This window comes from Oncorhynchus nerka, linkage group LG18 (genome assembly GCF_034236695.1).
Source record: "Oncorhynchus nerka isolate Pitt River linkage group LG18, Oner_Uvic_2.0, whole genome shotgun sequence".
Lineage (NCBI taxonomy): Eukaryota > Metazoa > Chordata > Actinopteri > Salmoniformes > Salmonidae > Oncorhynchus > Oncorhynchus nerka.
In genome coordinates, this window is record NC_088413.1 from 77,253,145 (window position 1) to 77,275,754 (window position 22,610).

Genomic DNA, 22,610 nt, shown 5'->3' on the forward strand with positions numbered 1-22,610 from the left:
AACATGAAAAGTTATTAATTAACAAATTAGACACATTTGGGCAGTCTTGATACAACATGTTGAACAGGAATGCAATGGTCCATTGGATCAGTCAAAAACGTTGCACAAACACTGCTGCCATCTAGTGGCCAAAATCTATATCGCAGCTGGGCCTTGCATTTCAAAGATGATGGTACAAAAAAAATGCTAGAGAACAGTTGTTTTTTTCTTTGTATTATCTATTACAAGATCTATTGTGTTATATTCTCCTACATTCCTTTCACATTTCCACAAACTTCAAAGTGTTTCTTTCAAATGGTACCTGGAATATGCATATCCTTGCAACAGGCAGTTAGTTGTGGGTATGTCATTTAGGCAAAAATTTAAAAAAAGGCGCGGATCCTTTAGAGGCTAGCAGTCGGCGCCCCCATTTCTCAAGGCATGAGTGGTTTGAGTCTTCAAATAATCACTCCATTGTGGAATTGCCTTATCAGTTGTTAGTTGAATATTATATCTTACCATTTAGAAAAGGGCGCGTATAATACCTCTGCGTACACATAACTGACAATCTGAAATGGTCCACCCACACAGACAGAAGCACAACAGCGCTTCTTTTTATTTATTTTTTTATTTTTTTATTTCACCTTTATTTAACCAGGTAGGCTAGTTGAGAACAAGTTCTCATTTACAACTGCGACCTGGCCAAGATAAAGCACAGCAGTGTGAACAGACAACAACACAGAGTTACACATGGAGTAAACAATAAACAAGCCAATAACACAGTAGAAGAAAAAAAATAATAATAAATACGGCTTGGCCCCTAAGACCATTACAAACTTTTACAGATGCACCATCGAGAGCATCCTGTCAGGATGTATCACCGCCTGGTCCGTCCGCAGCCGCAAGGCTTTCCAGAGAGTGGTGCGGTCTGCCCAACTCACCACCTGCCCTTCAGGACATCTACAGCCCCCGGTGTCACAGGAAGGCCAAGAATTTCATCAAGGACCTCAGCCACCCATGCCACGGCCTGTTAACCCCATCATAGCTGGGACCGAGAGACTGAAAAATTGCTTTGATCTCAGGGGCATCAGACCTAAATAGTCACCACTAGCCAGCCTCCTCCCAGTACCCTGCCCTGAACTTAGTCACTGTTGCTAGTATGAAACTGTATGCACTCTGGAGTCACTCTGGATAAGAGCACCTGCTAAATTACTAAAATCTAAATGTAGCCTGCTACCTGATTTGATTTGATTTAATGTTAGCTTGCCAATTTGACACGGTCCATCAATCAATGTAGCCTACCATGTTTGTCAACAGCAATCGTGATTAAACCCTCTTAAAAACAATGTTGAAAAGGGGACAATGTGAGCTAACTACGCTAGGTAGGCCTATGTTTGTTGGAGAAAACAATGCATTATGTCTACTTACCACAATGTTTAAGCCAACTGTTCAAAGTTTCTACCTGTAGTTTACACAGTAAACATGATCAGCTAACAGTAACGTTACTTTGGCAACTGGACCCTTCTGCTGCTTGCCAGGCAGAGCAGACAAAGGATGGGGAAATGAACCTAAACCACTACGTGTCATGTATAGTTCACTTTAATTTCATATCATTCAAATATCCAATGAATGGCGGCCAATATTGAGAGATATATCGTCAGGCTACCCTGACGTATCTGAAATGGCATGATCAGTTGATGTTTACTGACCATGGAAAGTGTGCAGTTACTTCCTGTATAACTCTGATGATAGAGCTAAATGGGCACGACTGTTTTTTGTATGGAACAATATGACATTTGTTGCTTTGACTATGGTCATCAAGAAGTGATGCTATTACAACCAAATAGTTCATATTTATTTAACAATCACTTGAAATCAGTCAGTCAGTGGTATTAGTATCAGAACCAGTCAGTCAGTGGTATTAGTATCAGAACCAGTCAGTCAGTGATATTAGTATCAGAACCAGTCAGTCAGTGATATTAGTATCAGAACCAGTCAGTCAGTGATATTAGTATCAGAACCAGTCAGTCAGTGATATTAGAATCAGAACCAGTCAGTCAGTCAGTGATATTAGTATCAGAACCAGTCAGTCAGTGATATTAGTATCAGAACCAGTCAGTCAGTGATATTAGAATCAGAACCAGTCAGTCAGTCAGTGATATTAGTATCAGAACCAGTCAGTCAGTGATATTAGTATCAGAACCAGTCAGTCAGTGATATTAGTATCAGTGAAACCAGTATCAAAACCAGTCAGTCAGTGATATTAGTATCAGAACCAGTCAGTCAGTGATATTAGTATCATAACCAGTCAGTCAGTGATATTAGTATCAGAACCAGTCAGTCAGTGATATTACGTATCAGAACCAGTCAGTCAGTGATATTAGTATCAGAACCAGTCATCAGTAGATATCAGAACCAGTCAGTCAGTGATATTACGTATCAGAACCAGTCAGTCAGTGATATTAGTATCAGAACCAGTCAGTCAGTGATATTAGTATCAGAACCAGTCAGTCAGTCAGTTGTATTAGTATCAAAACCAGTCAGTCAGTGATATTAGTATCAGAACCAGTCAGTCAGTGAAATTAGTATCAGAACCAGTCAGTCAGTGATATTAGTATCAGAACCAGTCAGCCAGTGATATTAAGTATCATAACCAGTCAGTCAGTGATATTAGTATCAGAACCAGTCAGTCAGTCAGTTGTATTAGTATCAGAACCAGTCAGTCAGTGATATTAGTATCAGAACCAGTCAGTCAGTGATATTAGTATCAGAACCAGTCAGTCAGTGATATTAGTATCAGAACCAGTCAGTCAGTGATATTAGTATCAGAACCAGTCAGTCAGTGATACCAGTCAGAACCAGTCAGTCAGTGAAATTCAAAACCAGTCAGTCAGTGATAACCAGAACCAGTCAGTGATATTCAGAACCAGTCAGTCAGTGATATTAGTCAGCCAGTGATATTTAGTATCATAACCAGTCAGTTGTATTAGTATCAGAGTCAGTGATATTAGTATCAGAACCAGTCAGTCAGTCAGTCAGTTGATATTAGAATCAGAACCCAGTCAGTCAGTGATATTAGTATCAGAACCAGTCAGTCAGTGATATTAGTATCAGAACCAGTCAGTCAGTGATATTAGAATCAGAACCAGTCAGTCAGTGATATTAGAATCAGAACCAGTCAGTCAGTGATATTAGTATCAGAACCAGTCAGTCAGTGATATTAGTATCAGAACCAGTCAGTCAGTAGTATCAGAACCAGTCAGTCAGTGATATTAGTATCAGAACCAGTCAGTCAGTGATATTAGAATCAGAACCAGTCAGTCAGTCAGTGATATTAGTATCAGAACCAGTCAGTCAGTGATATTAGTATCAGAACCAGTCAGTCAGTGATATTAGTATCAGAACCAGTGAAATTAGTATCAGAACCAGTCAGTCGGTGATATTAGTATCAGAACCAGTCAGCCAGTGATATTAAGTATCATAACCAGTCAGTCAGTGATATTAGTCTCAGAACCAGTCAGTCAGTCAGTTGTGTTAGTATCAGAACCAGTCAGTCAGTGATATTAGTACCAGAACCAGTCAGTCAGTGATATTAGTATCAGAACCAGTCAGTCAGTGATATTAGTATCAGAACCAGTCAGTCAGTGATATTAGTATCAGAACCAGTCAGTCAGTGTTATTAGTATCATAACCAGTCAGTCAGTGATATTAGTATCAGAACCAGTCAGTCAGTGACATTAGTATCAGAACCAGTCAGCCGGTGATATTAGTATCAGAACCAGTCAGTCAGTGATATTAGGTCAGGCTGACTAAAGAAGTGGTACGAGACAAGATTAACGAGATAAGACAGGGGATTGAGGTCAAACCTAATTCACACACACCTATAAACACTGTCAAACCTAGTGTGTGTGTGTATATATATATATATATGTGTGTGTGTGTGTGTGTGTGTGTGTGTGTGTGTGTGTGTGTGTGTTGTGTGTGTGTTGTGTGGCTGATTATCATAGGATACATGCAGAGTGTGGACAAGGCTGACTCAGGCTCTAGTTATTATTGTCAGCTAAGGAAGACCAAGTTAGTTGACTGGAAATAGTTGACATTATCCATCATCGGCTACAATAACTAAGATGTGCTTGACTCAACGCTCCAATCCAACCACCCAATCACCTTACACATACACTCTTGATTGGCACTGGCGTTTGGGATCAGTAGTGACTTACTGGTTGATTTACAAATACGAGTAGTTTGAATGGACAAGAAGTCTAACTTCATCTAGGCTACTCTGGACTGATACTGTCCTTCAGACACAGGCCCCAGCCAGATCACACATTGAGAGACAGAGAGAGAGAGGGAGAGAGAGAGAGAGAGACAGAGAGAGAGGCAGAGAGATAGAGAGGGAGAGAGAGAGAGAGAGAGAGAGGCAGAGAGAGAGAGAGAGAGAGAGAGAGAGAGAGAGAGAGAGAGACAGAGAGAGAGAGGCAGAGAGATAGAGAGGGAGAGAGAGAGGGAGGGAGAGAGAGACAGAGAGATAGAGAGGGAGAGAGAGAGGGAGAGAGAGGCAGAAAGAGAGAGGCCTATGCGATAATATGAGTGTAATTCGCTAAGTGACAGTGTTGAGCAGTGTTGAGGGAGGGAGGTGAGAAATCTGTTAACTGTCCCTCGTGATCATCCTGATCAATCTGTCCCTTGTGATCATCCTGATTAATCTGGAGCAAGACATAATGCTAATTAACATAATTTATTTACATTTTATTTATCCGTTATTTTACCAGGTAAATTGACTGGGGATTATTAGGTGACCGTGATGGTTTGAGGGCCAGATTGGAATTTAGCCAGGACACCGGGGTTAACAGCTCTACTGTTACGATAAGTGCCATCCGAAAGACGGCACCCTACACAGGGCAATGTACCCAATCACTGCCCTGGGGCATTGGGATATTATTTTAGACCAGAGGAAAGAGTGCCTCCTACTGGCCCTCCAACACCACTTCCAGCAGCATCTGGTCTCCCATCCAGGAACCCCGCAGGTAGCTAAGGAAGAGAAGCCTGGAAAATAATAGCCGAAACCACACGAGCACACACGCACATAACCACACACATGCACACACACATAACACACAAACACATACACAAGGCATGTTCCAGGCATAAGCAACAGTGGTTTTTCTCTTATGTCAGTCACTGACAGCCACTCAATTAGCCATGTCAGCTAACAATGTTTTGATTGGTAGTTAGTCTAGCCAGCTATCTAAACTTGAAGTAATCATGGAGGAATACTAGGGCAAACAGGGGATGTGCCCAGGGGCTCTGACCTCCTGGGGCCCCCATAAGGTTTTGTTTTTCATTCTCACTCAGACATCATATTAGCATGGCATAAATCATTACAAAATGGGTAGAATTGCAGGAAATGTGCCTTAACCCCCCTCCCCTCCCCTCCCACCAAATATTGCTTAGGGCCCACATACCCACACACACAACGCCTGACTCAGGGCGAAGAGAGGAGGAGGAGAAGAGCGAGATGTTTTCGTATGCATTAAGGGAGTGGTGTTCAGATTAAGTAAACGAAAGCAATATTGGGCGCAGGAGAGAGTCCTACATTCCCGCGCTCCGAGGTCAGGTTGTCAACAGAGAGCATTTGGAGTGGTTGTGAGAGTTTATGCGAGAGCGCTCGTGTATGTGTGCCTCCAGAAATACACAAACCACCCTGCTTTAGTAATCAAATTAATGTCGGGGATTTCCTGTCCTCTGGCGGACAATATGTGATTAAACGGAAATCGATCGAGGAGGAACTTCGCGGGAGCAGGATTTATACAACATTTTAGTGTTAACCCTAACGCTGCTCCTGTCCCATTCGGGGACACTGTTGAACGGGAGAAAGTTTCGACCTTACTATATTACTAACAATCATTCCCCCGCTCTGTCGACTGAGAGGAGAAAAATAGGAGAGGAATATAACGTTTTTTTTCCAAACCGAGAGCACTGAGAGAACTGCATGGGGCGACCGGGGCCAGGGCTCGTTATCGATCCGGTGTAAATATGACGTCTGTGTTCGGTTATGCTCCCGTCTTGAACGCTGTTCTGATCGAAGACAACCCGGGATAATAGATAAATACTCCGGGGACTTCACCACACACACACACACACACACACAAACACAAAGTGCGCGGCAGTGGCACGCACGGTGAGCCAGCCAGCATGTAGCGGAGGAGCTCACGACACACCGGGAAGCCGACTTCATCAGCAGGAGATGAGGTCTAGAGTTATTAAAAAAGTTGCATCAGTCGTTAATTTATCCACCCACTCTACTCCGTCGCCACCTTCAACAGTGAAGCACCAGATATAAATCATCGTACGGGACTGGGAACTACAACAACTGAATTTAGGACACACGGCGCACGCCTGTCCGGACAAAAGTTGCGGTGGAGCATCCGAGATAGGGGATACGTATTTGGAGAGAGGCAAAGGACGCACGGCACGGCGAAGACAAGCTGTGTGTGTAGTTAGGAGTGTGTATTAGAGTGTGTGTGTGTGTGTGTTGTGTGTAGCTGAAGCGATTAAAAGGTGTTTAATCCTGGAACACGTAGCACCAGCAGGTTGGCTTCTGTTCACCTGGTACCCGCGAGACAACACAACTCAGGTAACTATAAACCTATTATATTACCGGTCCTGTTCCTATTGCAACTCTGAGTGTCTGTCTGTTGTTCATAGTTAGAACACAAGTTAAAGTCGAAGTCATAGTGTCTCAAACTGGGCTGTCCTTTTTACGCAGCAGCTTTAGTTACCCAAGTGGCAGCCCTCACGGGTCATAGCAGTAGTCTGGTGTTAGTACCACGGATCAGACAGGGAGAGGGGGACATTGGAATAACGTTCCCTCTCTCGCCTCTCTCTCCCTTTCATTATTTGTGTGTGTGTGTGTGTGTGTGTGTGTGTGTGTGTGTGTGTGTGTGTGAGTGTGTGTGAGTGTGTGTGTGTGTGTGTGTGTCGGTGTGTGTGTGTTGGTGTGTGTCGATGTGTGTGTCGGTGTGTGTGTGTGTGTGTGTGTCGATGTGTGTGTCGGTGTGTGTGTGTGTGCATACGTGTGTGTGTTGGTGAGTGTGTGTTTCAAAGACAGAGAGAGAGACCTTTGATCAGGTAGTTCAGGCAGGGAACCACATACTACTTTCTACTGATTCCTGTCTGTTTGGAAGTTTCCTATGTCCTGATGACAACAGAGGAGACAGATAACTGATGAGAGTAGAGAGACAGATAACTGATGAGAGTATAGAGGAGACAGACAACCGATGAGACTATAGAGGAGACAGACAACTGATGAGACTATAGAGACAGATAACTGATGAGACTATAGAGGAGACAGACAACTGATGAGACTAGAGAGACAGATAACTGATGAGACTATAGAGACAGATAACTGATGAGACTATAGAGGAGACAGATAACTGATGAGACTAGAGAGACAGATAACGTATGAGGCTAGAGAGACAGATAACTGATGAGACTATAGAGACAGATAACTGATGAGAGTATAGAGGAGGCAGACAACCGATGAGACTATAGAGGAGACAGACAACTGATGAGACTATAGAGACAGATAACTGATGAGACTAGAGAGACAGATAACTGATGAGACTATAGAGGAGACAGACAACTGATGAGGCTAGAGAGACAGATAACTGATGAGACTATAGAGACAGATAACTGATGAGGCTAGAGAGACAGATAACTGATGAGGCTAGAGAGACAGATAACTGATGAGACTATAGAGGAGACAGATAACTGATGAGGCTAGAGAGACAGATAACTGATGAGACTAGAGAGACAGATAACTGATGAGACTAGAGAGACAGATAACTGATGAGGCTAGAGAGACAGATAACTGATGAGACTATAGAGACAGATAACTGATGAGACTATAGAGGAGACAGATAACTGATGAGACTAGAGAGACAGATAACTGATGAGGCTAGAGAGACAGATAACTGATGAAACCATAGAGGAGACAGATAACTGATGAGACTAGAGAGACAGATAACTGATGATGCTAGAGAGACAGATAACTGATGAGGCTAGATAGACAGATAACTGATGAGACTAGAGAGACAGATAACTGATGAGACTATAGAGGAGACAGATAACTGATGAGACTAGAGAGACAGATAACTGATGAGACTAGAGAGACAGAGAACTGATGAGACTATAGAGGAGACAGATAACTGATGAGACTATAGAGACAGATAACTGATGAGACTAGAGAGACAGATAACTGATGAGACTATAGAGGAGACATATAACTGATGAGACTATAGAGACAGATACCTGATGAGACCATAGAGGAGACAGATAACTGATGAGACTAGAGAGGAGACATATAACTGATGAGACTATAGAGACAGATAACTGATGAGACTATAGAGGAGACAGATAACTGATGAAACCATAGAGGAGACAGACAACTGATGAGACTATAGAGACAGATAACTGATGAGACTAGAGAGACAGATAACTGATGAAACCATAGAGGAGACAAACAACTGATGAGACTATAGAGGAGACAGATAACTGATGAGACTAGAGAGACAGAGAACTGATGACACTAGAGAGACAGATAACTGATGATGCTAGAGAGACAGATAACTGATGAGACTAGAGAGGAGACAGATAACTGATGAAACTATAGAGACAGATAACTGATGAAACCATAGAGACAGATAACTGATGAAACCATAGAGACAGATAACTGATGAGACTAGAGAGACAGAGAACTGATGAGACTAGAGAGACAGATAACTGATGAGACTAGAGAGAGACAGATAACTGATGAAACTATAGAGACAGATAACTGATGAAACCATAGAGACAGATAACTGATGAAACCATAGAGACAGATAACTGATGAAACCATAGAGACAGATAACTGATGAAACCATAGAGACAGATAACTGATGAAACTAGAGAGGAGACAGATAACTGATGAGACTATAGAGGAGACAGATAACTGAGCTACATCACAGACAGTGTTGGACACATACCATTGAATGCCTACAGTTCTGACTGTGTGTGTGTGTGTGTGTCTTATGCACTTCTCATCAATAAACGTAGCTCAAAGTGCTTCAAAATAAGTATTCGGTACGTGGCTGTGTTTAAGAGAGACTGCATTATGATTGCATGACTAATATGGCATCCTAATGACTAACTGACTAATATAATAGTAATTATAATAATATGTGTGTGACTTCAGAGTGCTCACTGCGCTAACTGTGAAACGACTGTGGTCCAGAATTCAACAAGTCTCTTTTCAGTTTAACCCTTTAGGCTATAAACCTCTGATGACATTTCACACACGTAAACACAAACAAACAAATGCACACACACAGACACACTACAAAATTGTTGATTTAGCATGTGTAACTGCGATTCTAATCAGTACAGTGAACCATTGTAGCCAGTACGTAATGGTTCATCTAACCTCCTGAGGTGGAAACTGAGCTGCGCTTCCTGACCTCCTGCCAAATGTATGACCATATAAAGAATTTGAAAACAAGTCCAATTTGGATAAACTCCCATATCTATTGGGTATACCACAGTGTACCATCACAGCAGCAAGATTTGAGGCCTGTTGCCACAAGAAAAGGCCAACCAGTGAAGAACAAACACCATTGTAAATACAACCCATATTTATGTTTATTTATTTTTCCTTTTGAATATTTGATATTTGCACATCATTACAACACTGTATATAGACATAATATGACATTTGAAATGTCTTTATTGTCATTGTTCATTTCACTTTTGTGTCATATCTATTTCACTTGCTTTGGCAATGAAAACATGTGTTTTCTATGCTAATAAAGCCCCTTACAATGAAATTGAATTGAAATTGAGAGAGAGAAAGAGACTGGGGGGGGGGGGGGGTGTTAAGCAATGATACATCTAGAGGTAACTGCCAAAATAAATGTAACACTTGATTAAATAAGGGACACAAAGGATATTGAAAGCAAGTTGTTCCTGTGTGGTTCCCAAGTTAATTAAGCAATTAAGCAATTCCAGACACTTCTACATTTACATTTACATTTAAGTCATTTAGCAGACGCTCTTATCCAGAGCGACTTACAAATTTCTATGCCAAGAATCTATGCTAAGGCAAAGCTGTTCTGGCTGCTTGTGGTGGCCCAACGCCCTATTGTTCTGGCTGCTCATAGTGACCCAACGCCCTGCTGTTCTGGCTGCTTGTGGTGGCCTAACGCCCTGCTGTTCTGGCTGCTTGTTGTGACTCAACGCCCTGCTGTTCTGGCTGCTCATGGTGGCCCAACGCCCTGCTCTTCTGGCTGCTCGTAGTGACCCAACGCCCTGCTGTTCTGGCTGCTCGTAGTGACCCAACGCCCTGCTGTTCTGGCTGCTCGTAGTGACCCAACGCCCTGCTGTTCTGGCTGCTCGTAGTGACCCAACGCCCTGCTGTTCTGGCTGCTCGTAGTGACCCAACGCCCTGCTGTTCTGGCTGCTCGTAGTGACCCAACGCCCTGCTGTTCTGGCTGCTCGTAGTGACCCAACGCCCTGCTGTTCTGGCTGCTCGTAGTGGCCCAACGCCCTGCTGTTCTGGCTGCTCGTAGTGACCCAACGCCCTGCTGTTCTGGCTGCTCGTAGTGACCCAACGCCCTGCTGTTCTGGCTGCTCGTAGTGACCCAACGCCCTGCTGTTCTGGCTGCTCGTAGTGACCCAACGCCCTGCTGTTCTGGCTGCTCGTAGTGACCCAACGCCCTGCTGTTCTGGCTGCTCGTAGTGACCCAACGCCCTGCTGTTCTGGCTGCTCGTAGTGACCCAACGCCCTGCTGTTCTGGCTGCTCGTAGTGACCCAACGCCCTGCTGTTCTGGCTGCTCGTAGTGACCCAACGCCCTGCTGTTCTGGCTGCTCGTAGTGACCCAACGCCCTGCTGTTCTGGCTGCTCGTGTTGACCCAACGCCCTGCTGTTCTGGCTTCTCGTAGTGACCCAACGCCCTGCTGTTCTGGCTGCTTGTGGTGACCCAACGCCCTGCTGTTCTGGCTGCTTGTGGTGACCCAACGCCCTGCTGTTCTGGCTGCTTGTGGTGACCCAACGGCCTGCTGTTCTGGCTGCTCGTAGTGACCCAACGCCCTGCTGTTCTGGCTGCTCGTAGTGACCCAACGCCCTGCTGTTCTGGCTGCTCGTGTTGACCCAACGCCCTGCTGTTCTGGCTTCTCGTAGTGACCCAACGCCCTGCTGTTCTGGCTGCTTGTGGTGACCCAACGCCCTGCTGTTCTGGCTGCTCATGGTGACCCAAAAAGCTCAATTTTAGTTTCATCTGACCAGAGTAGCTTCTTCCATATGTTTGGGGAGTCTCCCACATGCCTTTTGGCAAACACCAAACGTGTGCTTATGTTTTTCTTTAAGCAATGGATTTTTTTGGCCACTCTTCCATAAAGCCCAGCTCTGTGGAGTATATGGCTTTGTGGTCCTATGGACAGATACTCCAATCTCCGCTGTGGAGCTTTGCAGCTCCTTCAGGGTTATCTTTGGTCTCTTTGTTTCCTCTCTGATTATTGCCCTTCTTGCCTGGTCTGTGAGTGTTGGTGGGCAGCCCTCTCTTGGCAGGTTTGTCATGGTGCCTTTTTCTTCCATTTTTTAATAATGGATTTAATGCTGCTCCGTGGGATGTTCAAAGTTTCTGATATTTTTTTATAACCCAACACTGATCTGTACTTCTCCACAACTTTGTCCCTGACCTGTTTGGAGAGCTCCTTGGTCTTCATTGTGCTGCTTGCTTAGTGGTGTTGCTGACTCTGAGGCCTTTCAGAACAGGTGTATATATACTGAGATCATGTGACACTTAGATTGCACACAGGTGGACTTTATTTAACTAATTATGTGACTTCTGAAGGTAATTGGTTGCACCAGATCTTATTTATGGGCTTCATAGCAAAGGGGTTGAAGACATATGCATCTACCACTTTTCTGTTTTAGATTTGTTTAGATTTTTTAAAACAAGTTATCCCTTTCATTTCACTTCACCAATTTGGACCATTGGTGGTCCATGTCCATTACATGAAATCTAAATAAAAATCCATTTAAATTACAGGTTGTAATGCAACAAATTAGGAAAAACGCCAAGGGGGATGAATACCTTTGCAATGCACTGTATAGGCCATCAGGAGGGTATGTTAGGTTATAGGACCCTTGGAATGTGAATTCTGAGATACTGCCAAGTAAAATACTTCACATTCTCTGTCTCTGTCTCTCTCTCCGCCTCTCTCTATTTCTCTCTCTCTGCCTCTCTCTCTCTATTTCTCTCTGCCTCTCTATTTCTCTCTCTCTCTCTCTCTCTCTCTCTCTATTTCTCTCTGTCTCTCTCTCTGCCTCTCTCTCTCTCTCTCTCTCTATTTCTCTCTCTCTCTCTGCCTCTCTCTCTCTCTCTCTATTTCTCTCTCTCTCTCTGTTGCTCTCTCTATTTCTGTCTCTCTCTGCCTCTCTCTATTTCTCTCTCTCTGCCTCTCTCTCTCTCTCTATTTCTCTCTCTCTCTCTGTCTCTCTCTCTGCCTCTCTCTCTCTGTTGCTCTCTCTATTTCTCTCTCTCTCTGTCGCTCTCTCTATTACTTTCTCTCTCTCTCTGTCTCTCTCTCTGCCTCTCTCTCTCTCTTTCTCACTATGGATTAGAGCTGGATTCACAAACTTGGTGATTTGAGTGAGGTTGGGTGGATGTCATCGTGTGTCATAACAGTGGTGTCTTCTATCATGTCTTCCTGGGGTGCTGCGTCGGGTTCTAAAGGGGGGCTTTGCTGCACTGCTGTTACTCTTTCAAGTAGCTACTGGAGTGTAGGATGATGCTGCTGTCTCCTCTGGTTCATCACCTACAACAGGGAATGTTTTCATCAGACACAGACACTGAGGAAACTCAGCCCAATAAGACTTGATCCTTCTACAGAGCAGGAGCATTTTCATACACTCAGCGGGAAGACGCTACCCATCTATGCAGGGACTGAAGTCTACGAGGTGGTCGGGTGGTTTAGTAACTGACTCTACCCTGAGAGGAGGCTGCCAGTTCCTGTGCAAACCTCCCTCAGAGAAGTGTACAGCTGCTCTATAATGGACAGTTACTCATAGAGCCATCTCAAACAGATATGATTTGTACCCTGATCCATCAGTGGAAAGGTGGTGCTGTTTTTGTGGGTAGTAGGGGCCAGTATTAGGAATGAGGAGACAGTGTAAGGTAGGAGGAGACAGTGTTAGGTAGGAGGAGCCAGTGTAAGTTAGTAGGCACCAGTGTTAGGTAGGAGGAGCCAGTTTAAGGTAGGAGGAGACAGTGTTAGGTAGGAGGAGACAGTGTTAGGTAGTAGGGGCCAGTATTAGGTAGGAGGAGGCAGTGTTAGGTAGGAGGAGACAGTGTTAGGTAGGAGGAGTCAGTAGTGTTAGGTAGGAGGAGATAGTGTTTGGTAGGAGGGGAGAGTGTTAGGTAGTAGGGGCCAGTATTAGGTAGGAGGAGACAGTGTTAGGTAGGAGGAGACAGTGTTAGGTAGGAGGAGACAGTGTTAGGTAGGAGGAGTCAGTGTTAGGTAGGAGGAGACAGTGTTTGGTAGGAGGAGACAGTGTTAGGTAGGAGGAGACAGTGTTTGGTAGGAGGAAGCAGTGTTTGGTAGGAGGAGACAGTGTTTGGTAGGAGGAGTCAGTGTTAGGTAGGAGGAGACAGTGTTAGGTAGGAGGGGAGAGTGTTAGGTAGGAGGGGAGAGTGTTAGGTAGGAGGAGACAGTGTTTGGTAGGAGGAGACAGTGTTAGGTAGGAGGGGAGAGTGTTAGGTAGGAGGGGAGAGTGTTAGGTAGGAGGAGACAGTGTTTGGTAGGAGGAGACAGTGTTAGGTAGGAGGGGAGAGTGTTAGGTAGGAGGGGAGAGTGTTAGGTTGGAGGAGACAGTGTTAGGTAGGAGGGGAGAGTGTTAGGTAGGACTAGACAGTGTTTGGTAGGAGGGGAGAGTGTTAGGTAGGAGGAGTCAGTGTTAGGTAGGAGGAGACAGTGTTAGGTAGGAGGAGACAGTGTTTGGTAGGAGGGGAGAGTGTTAGGTACAGTGTTAGGTAGGAGGAGACAGTGTTATGTAGGAGGAGTCAGTGTTAGGTAGGAGGAGACAGTGTTTGGTAGGAGGAAGCAGTGTTTGGTACAGTGTTAGGTAGGAGGAGACAGTGTTCGGTAGGAGGAGACAGTGTTAGGTAGGAGGAGTCAGTGTTAGGTAGGAGGACACAGTGTTTGGTAGGAGGAGACAGTGTTAGGTAGGAGGGGAGAGTGTTAGGTGGAGACAGTGTTAGGTAGGAGGGGAGAGTGTTAGGTAGGAGGAGACAGTGTTAGGTAGGAGGAGACAGTGTTAGGTAGGAGGAGACAGTGTTAGCTAGGAGGAGACAGTGTTAGGTAGAGGGAGTCAGTGTTTGGTAGGAGGGGAGAGTGTTAGGTACAGTGTTAGGTAGGAGGAGACAGTGTTAGGTAGGAGGAGTCAGTGTTAGGTAGGAGGGGAGAGTGTTAGGTAGGAGGAGACAGTGTTAGGTAGGAGGAGTCAGTGTTAGGTAGGAGGAAGCAGTGTTAGGTAGGAGGAAGCAGTGTTTGGTAGAGTGTTAGGTAGGAGGAGACAGTGTTAGGTAGGAGGAGTCAGTGTTAGGTAGGAGGAGATAGTGTTTGGTAGGAGGGAGAGTGTTAGGTAGGAGGAGACAGTGTTAGGTAGGAGGAGACAGTGTTAGGTAGGAGGAGACCGTGTTTGGTAGGAGGAAGCAGTGTTTGGTAGGAGGAGACAGTGTTTGGTAGGAGGAGTCAGTGTTAGGTAGGAGGAGAGAGTGTTAGGTAGGAGGGGAGAGTGTTAGGTAGGAGGAGACAGTGTTTGGTAGGAGGAGACAGTGTTAGGTAGGAGGGGAGAGTGTTAGGTAGGAGGGGAGAGTGTTAGGTAGGAGGAGACAGTGTTTGGTAGGAGGAGACAGTGTTAGGTAGGAGGTGTGAGTGTTAGGTAGGAGGAGACAGTGTTAGGTAGGAGGAGACAGTGTTAGGTAGGAGGAGACAGTGTTTGGTAGGAGGAAGCAGTGTTTGGTAGGAGGAAGCAGTGTTAGGTAGGAGGAAGCAGTGTTTGGTAGAGTGTTAGGTAGGAGGAGACAGTGTTAGGTAGGAGGGAGTCAGTGTTAGGTAGGAGGAGACAGTGTTTGGTAGGAGGAAGCAGTGTTTGGTAGGAGGAGTCAGTGTTAGGTAGGAGGAGACAGTGTTAGGTAGGAGGGGAGAGTGTTAGGTAGGAGGGGAGAGTGTTAGGTAGGAGGAGACAGTGTTTGGTAGGAGGAGACAGTGTTATGTAGGAGGGGAGAGTGTTAGGTAGGAGGGAGAGAGTTAGGTTGGAGGAGACAGTGTTAGGTAGGAGGGAGAGTGTTAGGTAGGACTAGACAGTGTTTGGTAGGAGGGGAGAGTGTTAGGTAGGAGGAGTCAGTGTTAGGTAGGAGGAGACAGTGTTAGGTAGGAGGAGACAGTGTTTGGTAGGAGGGGAGAGTGTTAGGTACAGTGTTAGGTAGGAGGAGACAGTGTTAGGTAGGAGGAGTCAGTGTTAGGTAGGAGGAGACAGTGTTTGGTAGGAGGAAGCAGTGTTTGGTAGGAGGAGACAGTGTTTGGTAGGAGGAGTCAGTGTTAGGTAGGAGGAGACAGTGTTAGGTAGGAGGGGAGAGTGTTAGGTAGGAGGGGAGAGTGTTAGGTAGGAGGAGACAGTGTTTGGTAGGAGGAGACAGTGTTAGGTAGGAGGGGAGAGTGTTAGGTAGGAGGGGAGAGTGTTAGGTTGGAGGAGACAGTGTTAGGTAGGAGGGGAGAGTGTTAGGTAGGTCTAGACAGTGTTTGGTAGGAGGGGAGAGTGTTAGGTAGGAGGAGTCAGTGTTAGGTAGGAGGAGACAGTGTTAGGTAGGAGGAGACAGTGTTTGGTAGGAGGGGAGAGTGTTAGGTAGGAGGAGACAGTGTTAGGTAGGAGGAGTCAGTGTTAGGTAGGAGGAAGCAGTGTTAGGTAGGAGGAAGCAGTGTTTGGTAGAGTGTTAGGTAGGAGGAGACAGTGTTAGGTAGGAGGAGTCAGTGTTAGGTAGGAGGAGATAGTGTTTGGTAGGAGGGGAGAGTGTTAGGTAGGAGGAGACAGTGTTAGGTAGGAGGAGACAGTGTTAGGTAGGAGGAGACCGTGTTTGGTAGGAGGAAGCAGTGTTTGGTAGGAGGAGACAGTGTTTGGTAGGAGGAGTCAGTGTTAGGTAGGAGGAGAGAGTGTTAGGTAGGAGGGGAGAGTGTTAGGTAGGAGGAGACAGTGTTTGGTAGGAGGAGACAGTGTTAGGTAGGAGGGGAGAGTGTTAGGTAGGAGGGGAGAGTGTTAGGTAGGAGGAGACAGTGTTTGGTAGGAGGAGACAGTGTTAGGTAGGAGGTGTGAGTGTTAGGTAGGAGGAGACAGTGTTAGGTAGGAGGAGACAGTGTTAGGTAGGAGGAGACAGTGTTTGGTAGGAGGAAGCAGTGTTTGGTAGGAGGAAGCAGTGTTAGGTAGGAGGAAGCAGTGTTTGGTAGAGTGTTAGGTAGGAGGAGACAGTGTTAGGTAGGAGGAGTCAGTGTTAGGTAGGAGGAGACAGTGTTTGGTAGGAGGAAGCAGTGTTTGGTAGGAGGAGTCAGTGTTAGGTAGGAGGAGACAGTGTTAGGTAGGAGGGGAGAGTGTTAGGTAGGAGGGGAGAGTGTTAGGTAGGAGGAGACAGTGTTTGGTAGGAGGAGACAGTGTTATGTAGGAGGGGAGAGTGTTAGGTAGGAGGGGAGAGAGTTAGGTTGGAGGAGACAGTGTTAGGTAGGAGGGAGAGTGTTAGGTAGGACTAGACAGTGTTTGGTAGGAGGGGAGAGTGTTAGGTAGGAGGAGTCAGTGTTAGGTAGGAGGAGACAGTGTTAGGTAGGAGGAGACAGTGTTTGGTAGGAGGAGAGTGTTAGGTACAGTGTTAGGTAGGAGGAGACAGTGTTAGGTAGGAGGAGTCAGTGTTAGGTAGGAGGAGACAGTGTTTGGTAGGAGGAAGCAGTGTTTGGTAGGAGGAGACAGTGTTTGGTAGGAGGAGTCAGTGTTAGGTAGGAGGAGACAGTGTTAGGTAGGAGGAGAGTGTTAGGTAGGAGGAGAGTGTTAGGTAGGAGGAGACAGTGTTTGGTAGGAGGAGACAGTGTTAGGTAGGAGGAGAGTGTTAGGTAGGAGGAGAGTGTTAGGTTGGAGGAGACAGTGTTAGGTAGGAGGAGAGTGTTAGGTAGGTCTAGACAGTGTTTGGTAGGAGGAGAGTGTTAGGTAGGAGGAGTCAGTGTTAGGTAGGAGGAGACAGTGTTAGGTAGGAGGAGACAGTGTTTGGTAGGAGGGAGAGTGTTAGGTACAGTGTTAGGTAGGAGGAGACAGTGTTAGGTAGGAGGAGTCAGTGTTAGGTAGGAGGAGACAGTGTTTGGTAGGAGGAAGCAGTGTTTGGTACAGTGTTAGGTAGGAGGAGACAGTGTTCGGTAGGAGGAGACAGTGTTAGGTAGGAGGAGTCAGTGTTAGGTAGGAGGACACAGTGTTTGGTAGGAGGAGACAGTGTTAGGTAGGAGGGAGAGTGTTAGGTGGAGACAGTGTTAGGTAGGAGGGGAGAGTGTTAGGTAGGAGGAGACAGTGTTAGGTAGGAGGAGACAGTGTTAGGTAGGAGGAGACAGTGTTAGCTAGGAGGAGACAGTGTTAGGTAGAGGGAGTCAGTGTTTGGTAGGAGGGGAGAGTGTTAGGTACAGTGTTAGGTAGGAGGAGACAGTGTTAGGTAGGAGGAGTCAGTGTTAGGTAGGAGGGGAGAGTGTTAGGTAGGAGGAGACAGTGTTAGGTAGGAGGAGTCAGTGTTAGGTAGGAGGAAGCAGTGTTAGGTAGGAGGAAGCAGTGTTTGGTAGAGTGTTAGGTAGGAGGAGACAGTGTTAGGTAGGAGGAGTCAGTGTTAGGTAGGAGGAGATAGTGTTTGGTAGGAGGGGAGAGTGTTAGGTAGGAGGAGACAGTGTTAGGTAGGAGGAGACAGTGTTAGGTAGGAGGAGACCGTGTTTGGTAGGAGGAAGCAGTGTTTGGTAGGAGGAGACAGTGTTTGGTAGGAGGAGTCAGTGTTAGGTAGGAGGGGAGAGTGTTAGGTAGGAGGGGAGAGTGTTAGGTAGGAGGAGACAGTGTTTGGTAGGAGGAGACAGTGTTAGGTAGGAGGGAGAGTGTTAGGTAGGAGGGAGAGTGTTAGGTAGGAGGAGACAGTGTTTGGTAGGAGGAGACAGTGTTAGGTAGGAGGTGTGAGTGTTAGGTAGGAGGAGACAGTGTTAGGTAGGAGGAGACAGTGTTAGGTAGGAGGAGACAGTGTTTGGTAGGAGGAAGCAGTGTTTGGTAGGAGGAAGCAGTGTTAGGTAGGAGGAAGCAGTGTTTGGTAGAGTGTTAGGTAGGAGGAGACAGTGTTAGGTAGGAGGAGTCAGTGTTAGGTAGGAGGAGACAGTGTTTGGTAGGAGGAAGCAGTGTTTGGTAGGAGGAGTCAGTGTTAGGTAGGAGGAGACAGTGTTAGGTAGGAGGGAGAGTGTTAGGTAGGAGGGGAGAGTGTTAGGTAGGAGGAGACAGTGTTTGGTAGGAGGAGACAGTGTTATGTAGGAGGGAGAGTGTTAGGTAGGAGGAGAGAGTTAGGTTGGAGGAGACAGTGTTAGGTAGGAGGGGAGAGTGTTAGGTAGGACTAGACAGTGTTTGGTAGGAGGGGAGAGTGTTAGGTAGGAGGAGTCAGTGTTAGGTAGGAGGAGACAGTGTTAGGTAGGAGGAGACAGTGTTTGGTAGGGGAGAGTGTTAGGTACAGTGTTAGGTAGGAGGAGACAGTGTTAGGTAGGAGGAGTCAGTGTTAGGTAGGAGGAGACAGTGTTTGGTAGGAGGAAGCAGTGTTTGGTAGGAGGAGACAGTGTTTGGTAGGAGGAGTCAGTGTTAGGTAGGAGGAGACAGTGTTAGGTAGGAGGGAGAGTGTTAGGTAGGAGGAGAGTGTTAGGTAGGAGGAGACAGTGTTTGGTAGGAGGAGACAGTGTTAGGTAGGAGGAGAGTGTTAGGTAGGAGGGGAGAGTGTTAGGTTGGAGGAGACAGTGTTAGGTAGGAGGGGAGAGTGTTAGGTAGGTCTAGACAGTGTTTGGTAGGAGGGGAGAGTGTTAGGTAGGAGGAGTCAGTGTTAGGTAGGAGGAGACAGTGTTAGGTAGGAGGAGACAGTGTTTGGTAGGAGGGGAGAGTGTTAGGTACAGTGTTAGGTAGGAGGAGACAGTGTTAGGTAGGAGGAGTCAGTGTTAGGTAGGAGGAGACAGTGTTTGGTAGGAGGAAGCAGTGTTTGGTACATTGTTAGGTAGGAGGAGACAGTGTTAGGTAGGAGGAGACAGTGTTCGGTAGGAGGAGACAGTGTTAGGTAGGAGGAGTCAGTGTTAGGTAGGAGGACACAGTGTTTGGTAGGAGGAGACAGTGTTAGGTAGGAGGGGAGAGTGTTAGGTAGGAGGAGACAGTGTTAGGTAGGAGGAGACAGTGTTAGGTAGGAGGAGACAGTGTTAGCTAGGAGGAGACAGTGTTAGGTAGAGGGAGTCAGTGTTTGGTAGGAGGGGAGAGTGTTAGGTACAGTGTTAGGTAGGAGGAGACAGTGTTAGGTAGGAGGAGTCAGTGTTAGGTAGGAGGGGAGAGTGTTAGGTAGGAGGAGACAGTGTTAGGTAGGAGGAGACAGTGTTAGGTAGGAGGAGTCAGTGTTAGGTAGGAGGAAGCAGTGTTAGGTAGGAGGAAGCAGTGTTTGGTAGAGTGTTAGGTAGGAGGAGACAGTGTTAGGTAGGAGGAGTCAGTGTTAGGTAGGAGGAGATAGTGTTTGGTAGGAGGGGAGAGTGTTAGGTAGGAGGAGACAGTGTTAGGTAGGAGGAGACAGTGTTTGGTAGGAGGGGAGAGTGTTAGGTACAGTGTTAGGTAGGAGGAGACAGTGTTAGGTAGGAGGAGTCAGTGTTAGGTAGGAGGAGACAGTGTTTGGTAGGAGGAAGCAGTGTTTGGTAGGAGGAGACAGTGTTTGGTAGGAGGAGTCAGTGTTAGGTAGGAGGAGACAGTGTTAGGTAGGAGGGAGAGTGTTAGGTAGGAGGGAGAGTGTTAGGTAGGAGGAGACAGTGTTTGGTAGGAGGAGACAGTGTTAGGTAGGAGGGGAGAGTGTTAGGTAGGAGGGGAGAGTGTTAGGTTGGAGGAGACAGTGTTAGGTAGGAGGGAGAGTGTTAGGTAGGACTAGACAGTGTTTGGTAGGAGGGAGAGTGTTAGGTAGGAGGAGTCAGTGTTAGGTAGGAGGAGACAGTGTTAGGTAGGAGGAGACAGTGTTTGGTAGGAGGGAGAGTGTTAGGTACAGTGTTAGGTAGGAGGAGACAGTGTTAGGTAGGAGGAGTCAGTGTTAGGTAGGAGGAGACAGTGTTTGGTAGGAGGAAGCAGTGTTTGGTACAGTGTTAGGTAGGAGGAGACAGTGTTAGGTAGGAGGAGACAGTGTTCGGTAGGAGGAGACAGTGTTAGGTAGGAGGAGTCAGTGTTAGGTAGGAGGACACAGTGTTTGGTAGGAGGAGACAGTGTTAGGTAGGAGGGGAGAGTGTTAGGTAGGAGGAGACAGTGTTAGGTAGGAGGAGACAGTGTTAGGTAGGAGGAGACAGTGTTAGCTAGGAGGAGACAGTGTTAGGTAGAGGGAGTCAGTGTTTGGTAGGAGGGAGAGTGTTAGGTACAGTGTTAGGTAGGAGGAGACAGTGTTAGGTAGGAGGAGTCAGTGTTAGGTAGGAGGGGAGAGTGTTAGGTAGGAGGAGACAGTGTTAGGTAGGAGGAGACAGTGTTAGGTAGGAGGAGTCAGTGTTAGGTAGGAGGAAGCAGTGTTAGGTAGGAGGAAGCAGTGTTTGGTAGAGTGTTAGGTAGGAGGAGACAGTGTTAGGTAGGAGGAGTCAGTGTTAGGTAGGAGGAGATAGTGTTTGGTAGGAGGGGAGAGTGTTAGGTAGGAGGAGACAGTGTTAGGTAGGAGGAGACAGTGTTAGGTAGGAGGAGTCAGTGTTAGGTAGGAGGAGACAGTGTTAGGTAGGAGGGGAGAGTGTTAGGTAGGAGGGGAGGGTGTTAGGTAGGAGGAGACAGTGTTTGGTAGGAGGAGACAGTGTTAGGTAGGAGGGGAGAGTGTTAGGTAGGAGGGGAGAGTGTTAGGTAGGAGGAGACAGTGTTTTGGTAGGAGGAGACAGTGTTAGGTAGGAGGGAGAGTGTTAGGTAGGAGGGGAGAGTGTTAGGTTGGAGGAGACAGTGTTAGGTAGGAGGGGAGAGTGTTAGGTAGGACTAGACAGTGTTTGGTAGGAGGGGAGAGTGTTAGGTAGGAGGAGTCAGTGTTAGGTAGGAGGAGACAGTGTTAGGTAGGAGGAGACAGTGTTTGGTAGGAGGGGAGAGTGTTAGGTACAGTGTTAGGTAGGAGGAGACAGTGTTAGGTAGGAGGAGTCAGTGTTAGGTAGGAGGAGACAGTGTTTGGTAGGAGGAAGCAGTGTTTGGTACAGTGTTAGGTAGGAGGAGACAGTGTTAGGTAGGAGGAGACAGTGTTCGGTAGGAGGAGACAGTGTTAGGTAGGAGGAGTCAGTGTTAGGTAGGAGGACACAGTGTTTGGTAGGAGGAGACAGTGTTAGGTAGGAGGGGAGAGTGTTAGGTAGGAGGAGACAGTGTTAGGTAGGAGGAGACAGTGTTAGGTAGGAGGGGAGAGTGTTAGGTAGGAGGAGACAGTGTTAGGTAGGAGGAGACAGTGTTAGGTAGGAGGACACAGTGTTTGGTAGGAGGAGACAGTGTTAGGTAGGAGGGGAGAGTGTTAGGTAGGAGGAGACAGTGTTAGGTAGGAGGAGACAGTGTTAGGTGGGAGGGGAGAGTGTTAGGTAGGAGGAGACAGTGTTAGGTAGGAGGAGACAGTGTTAGGTAGGAGGAGACAGTGTTAGGTAGAGGGAGTCAGTGTTTGGTAGGAGGGGAGAGTGTTAGGTAGGAGAACATCTGTCTCTGATATCTAAAGTCAACTGTTGTTCATGGAGTAACACCAAATTAGCTTGTCTGTCTGCTAAATGTTGAGCCTGTGTTTGTTTACAATGTAGAGTGAGGAGCCTCAACGCAGGGAAGGCGTGGTCCCGGGGGGTAGGAGCGATGAGTTCGCTGCGTGTCCCTGTTCTACTGGCGATGCTGGTCCTCCTGCTGACCGCTGGATTCTGCAAACAGAGCTCTGTGCACGTGACCCCGGGGGCGAGCACAGGGGCGCGCACGGACGGACGCAACCTCCTGGAGCTCATCATGGACAAGGTGCGTCTGACGCGGCAGCAGCAGGACGAGGTACACGTGCGCCACCCCGCCAAAAAACAGGAGTTCACCTTGGAGACCAAGGAGAGGAATGAAGTGAACAAGTCTCATCACGGAGAACACATCATAGGTCAGTCATTAACCATTAGTAACACACCTCACCATGGAGACAACGTCATAGGTCGGTCATTAACCATTAGTAACACACCTCACCATGGAGACAACGTCATAGTTCGGTCATTAACCATTAGTAACACACCTCACCATGGAGACAACGTCATAGGTCGGTCATTAACCATTAGTAACACACCTCACCATGGAGACAACGTCATAGGTCAG

The 22,610-nt window shown here is 46.7% G+C and overlaps 1 protein-coding gene across 1 annotated transcript in view; it reads left to right on the forward strand.

Moving 5' to 3' along the window:
* Positions 1-5,492: 5,492 nt before the first annotated feature.
* Positions 5,493-22,610, forward strand: part of LOC135561924 (ALK and LTK ligand 2b-like) — a 39,013-nt gene continuing 21,895 nt past the window's right edge. The window contains exons 1-2 of the mRNA XM_065004362.1: positions 5,493-6,616; positions 22,073-22,401. Of these exons, the coding sequence (XP_064860434.1) occupies positions 22,122-22,401 (280 nt within the window). The 5' untranslated portion in view covers positions 5,493-6,616; positions 22,073-22,121. The remainder of the gene's footprint in view (positions 6,617-22,072; positions 22,402-22,610) is intronic.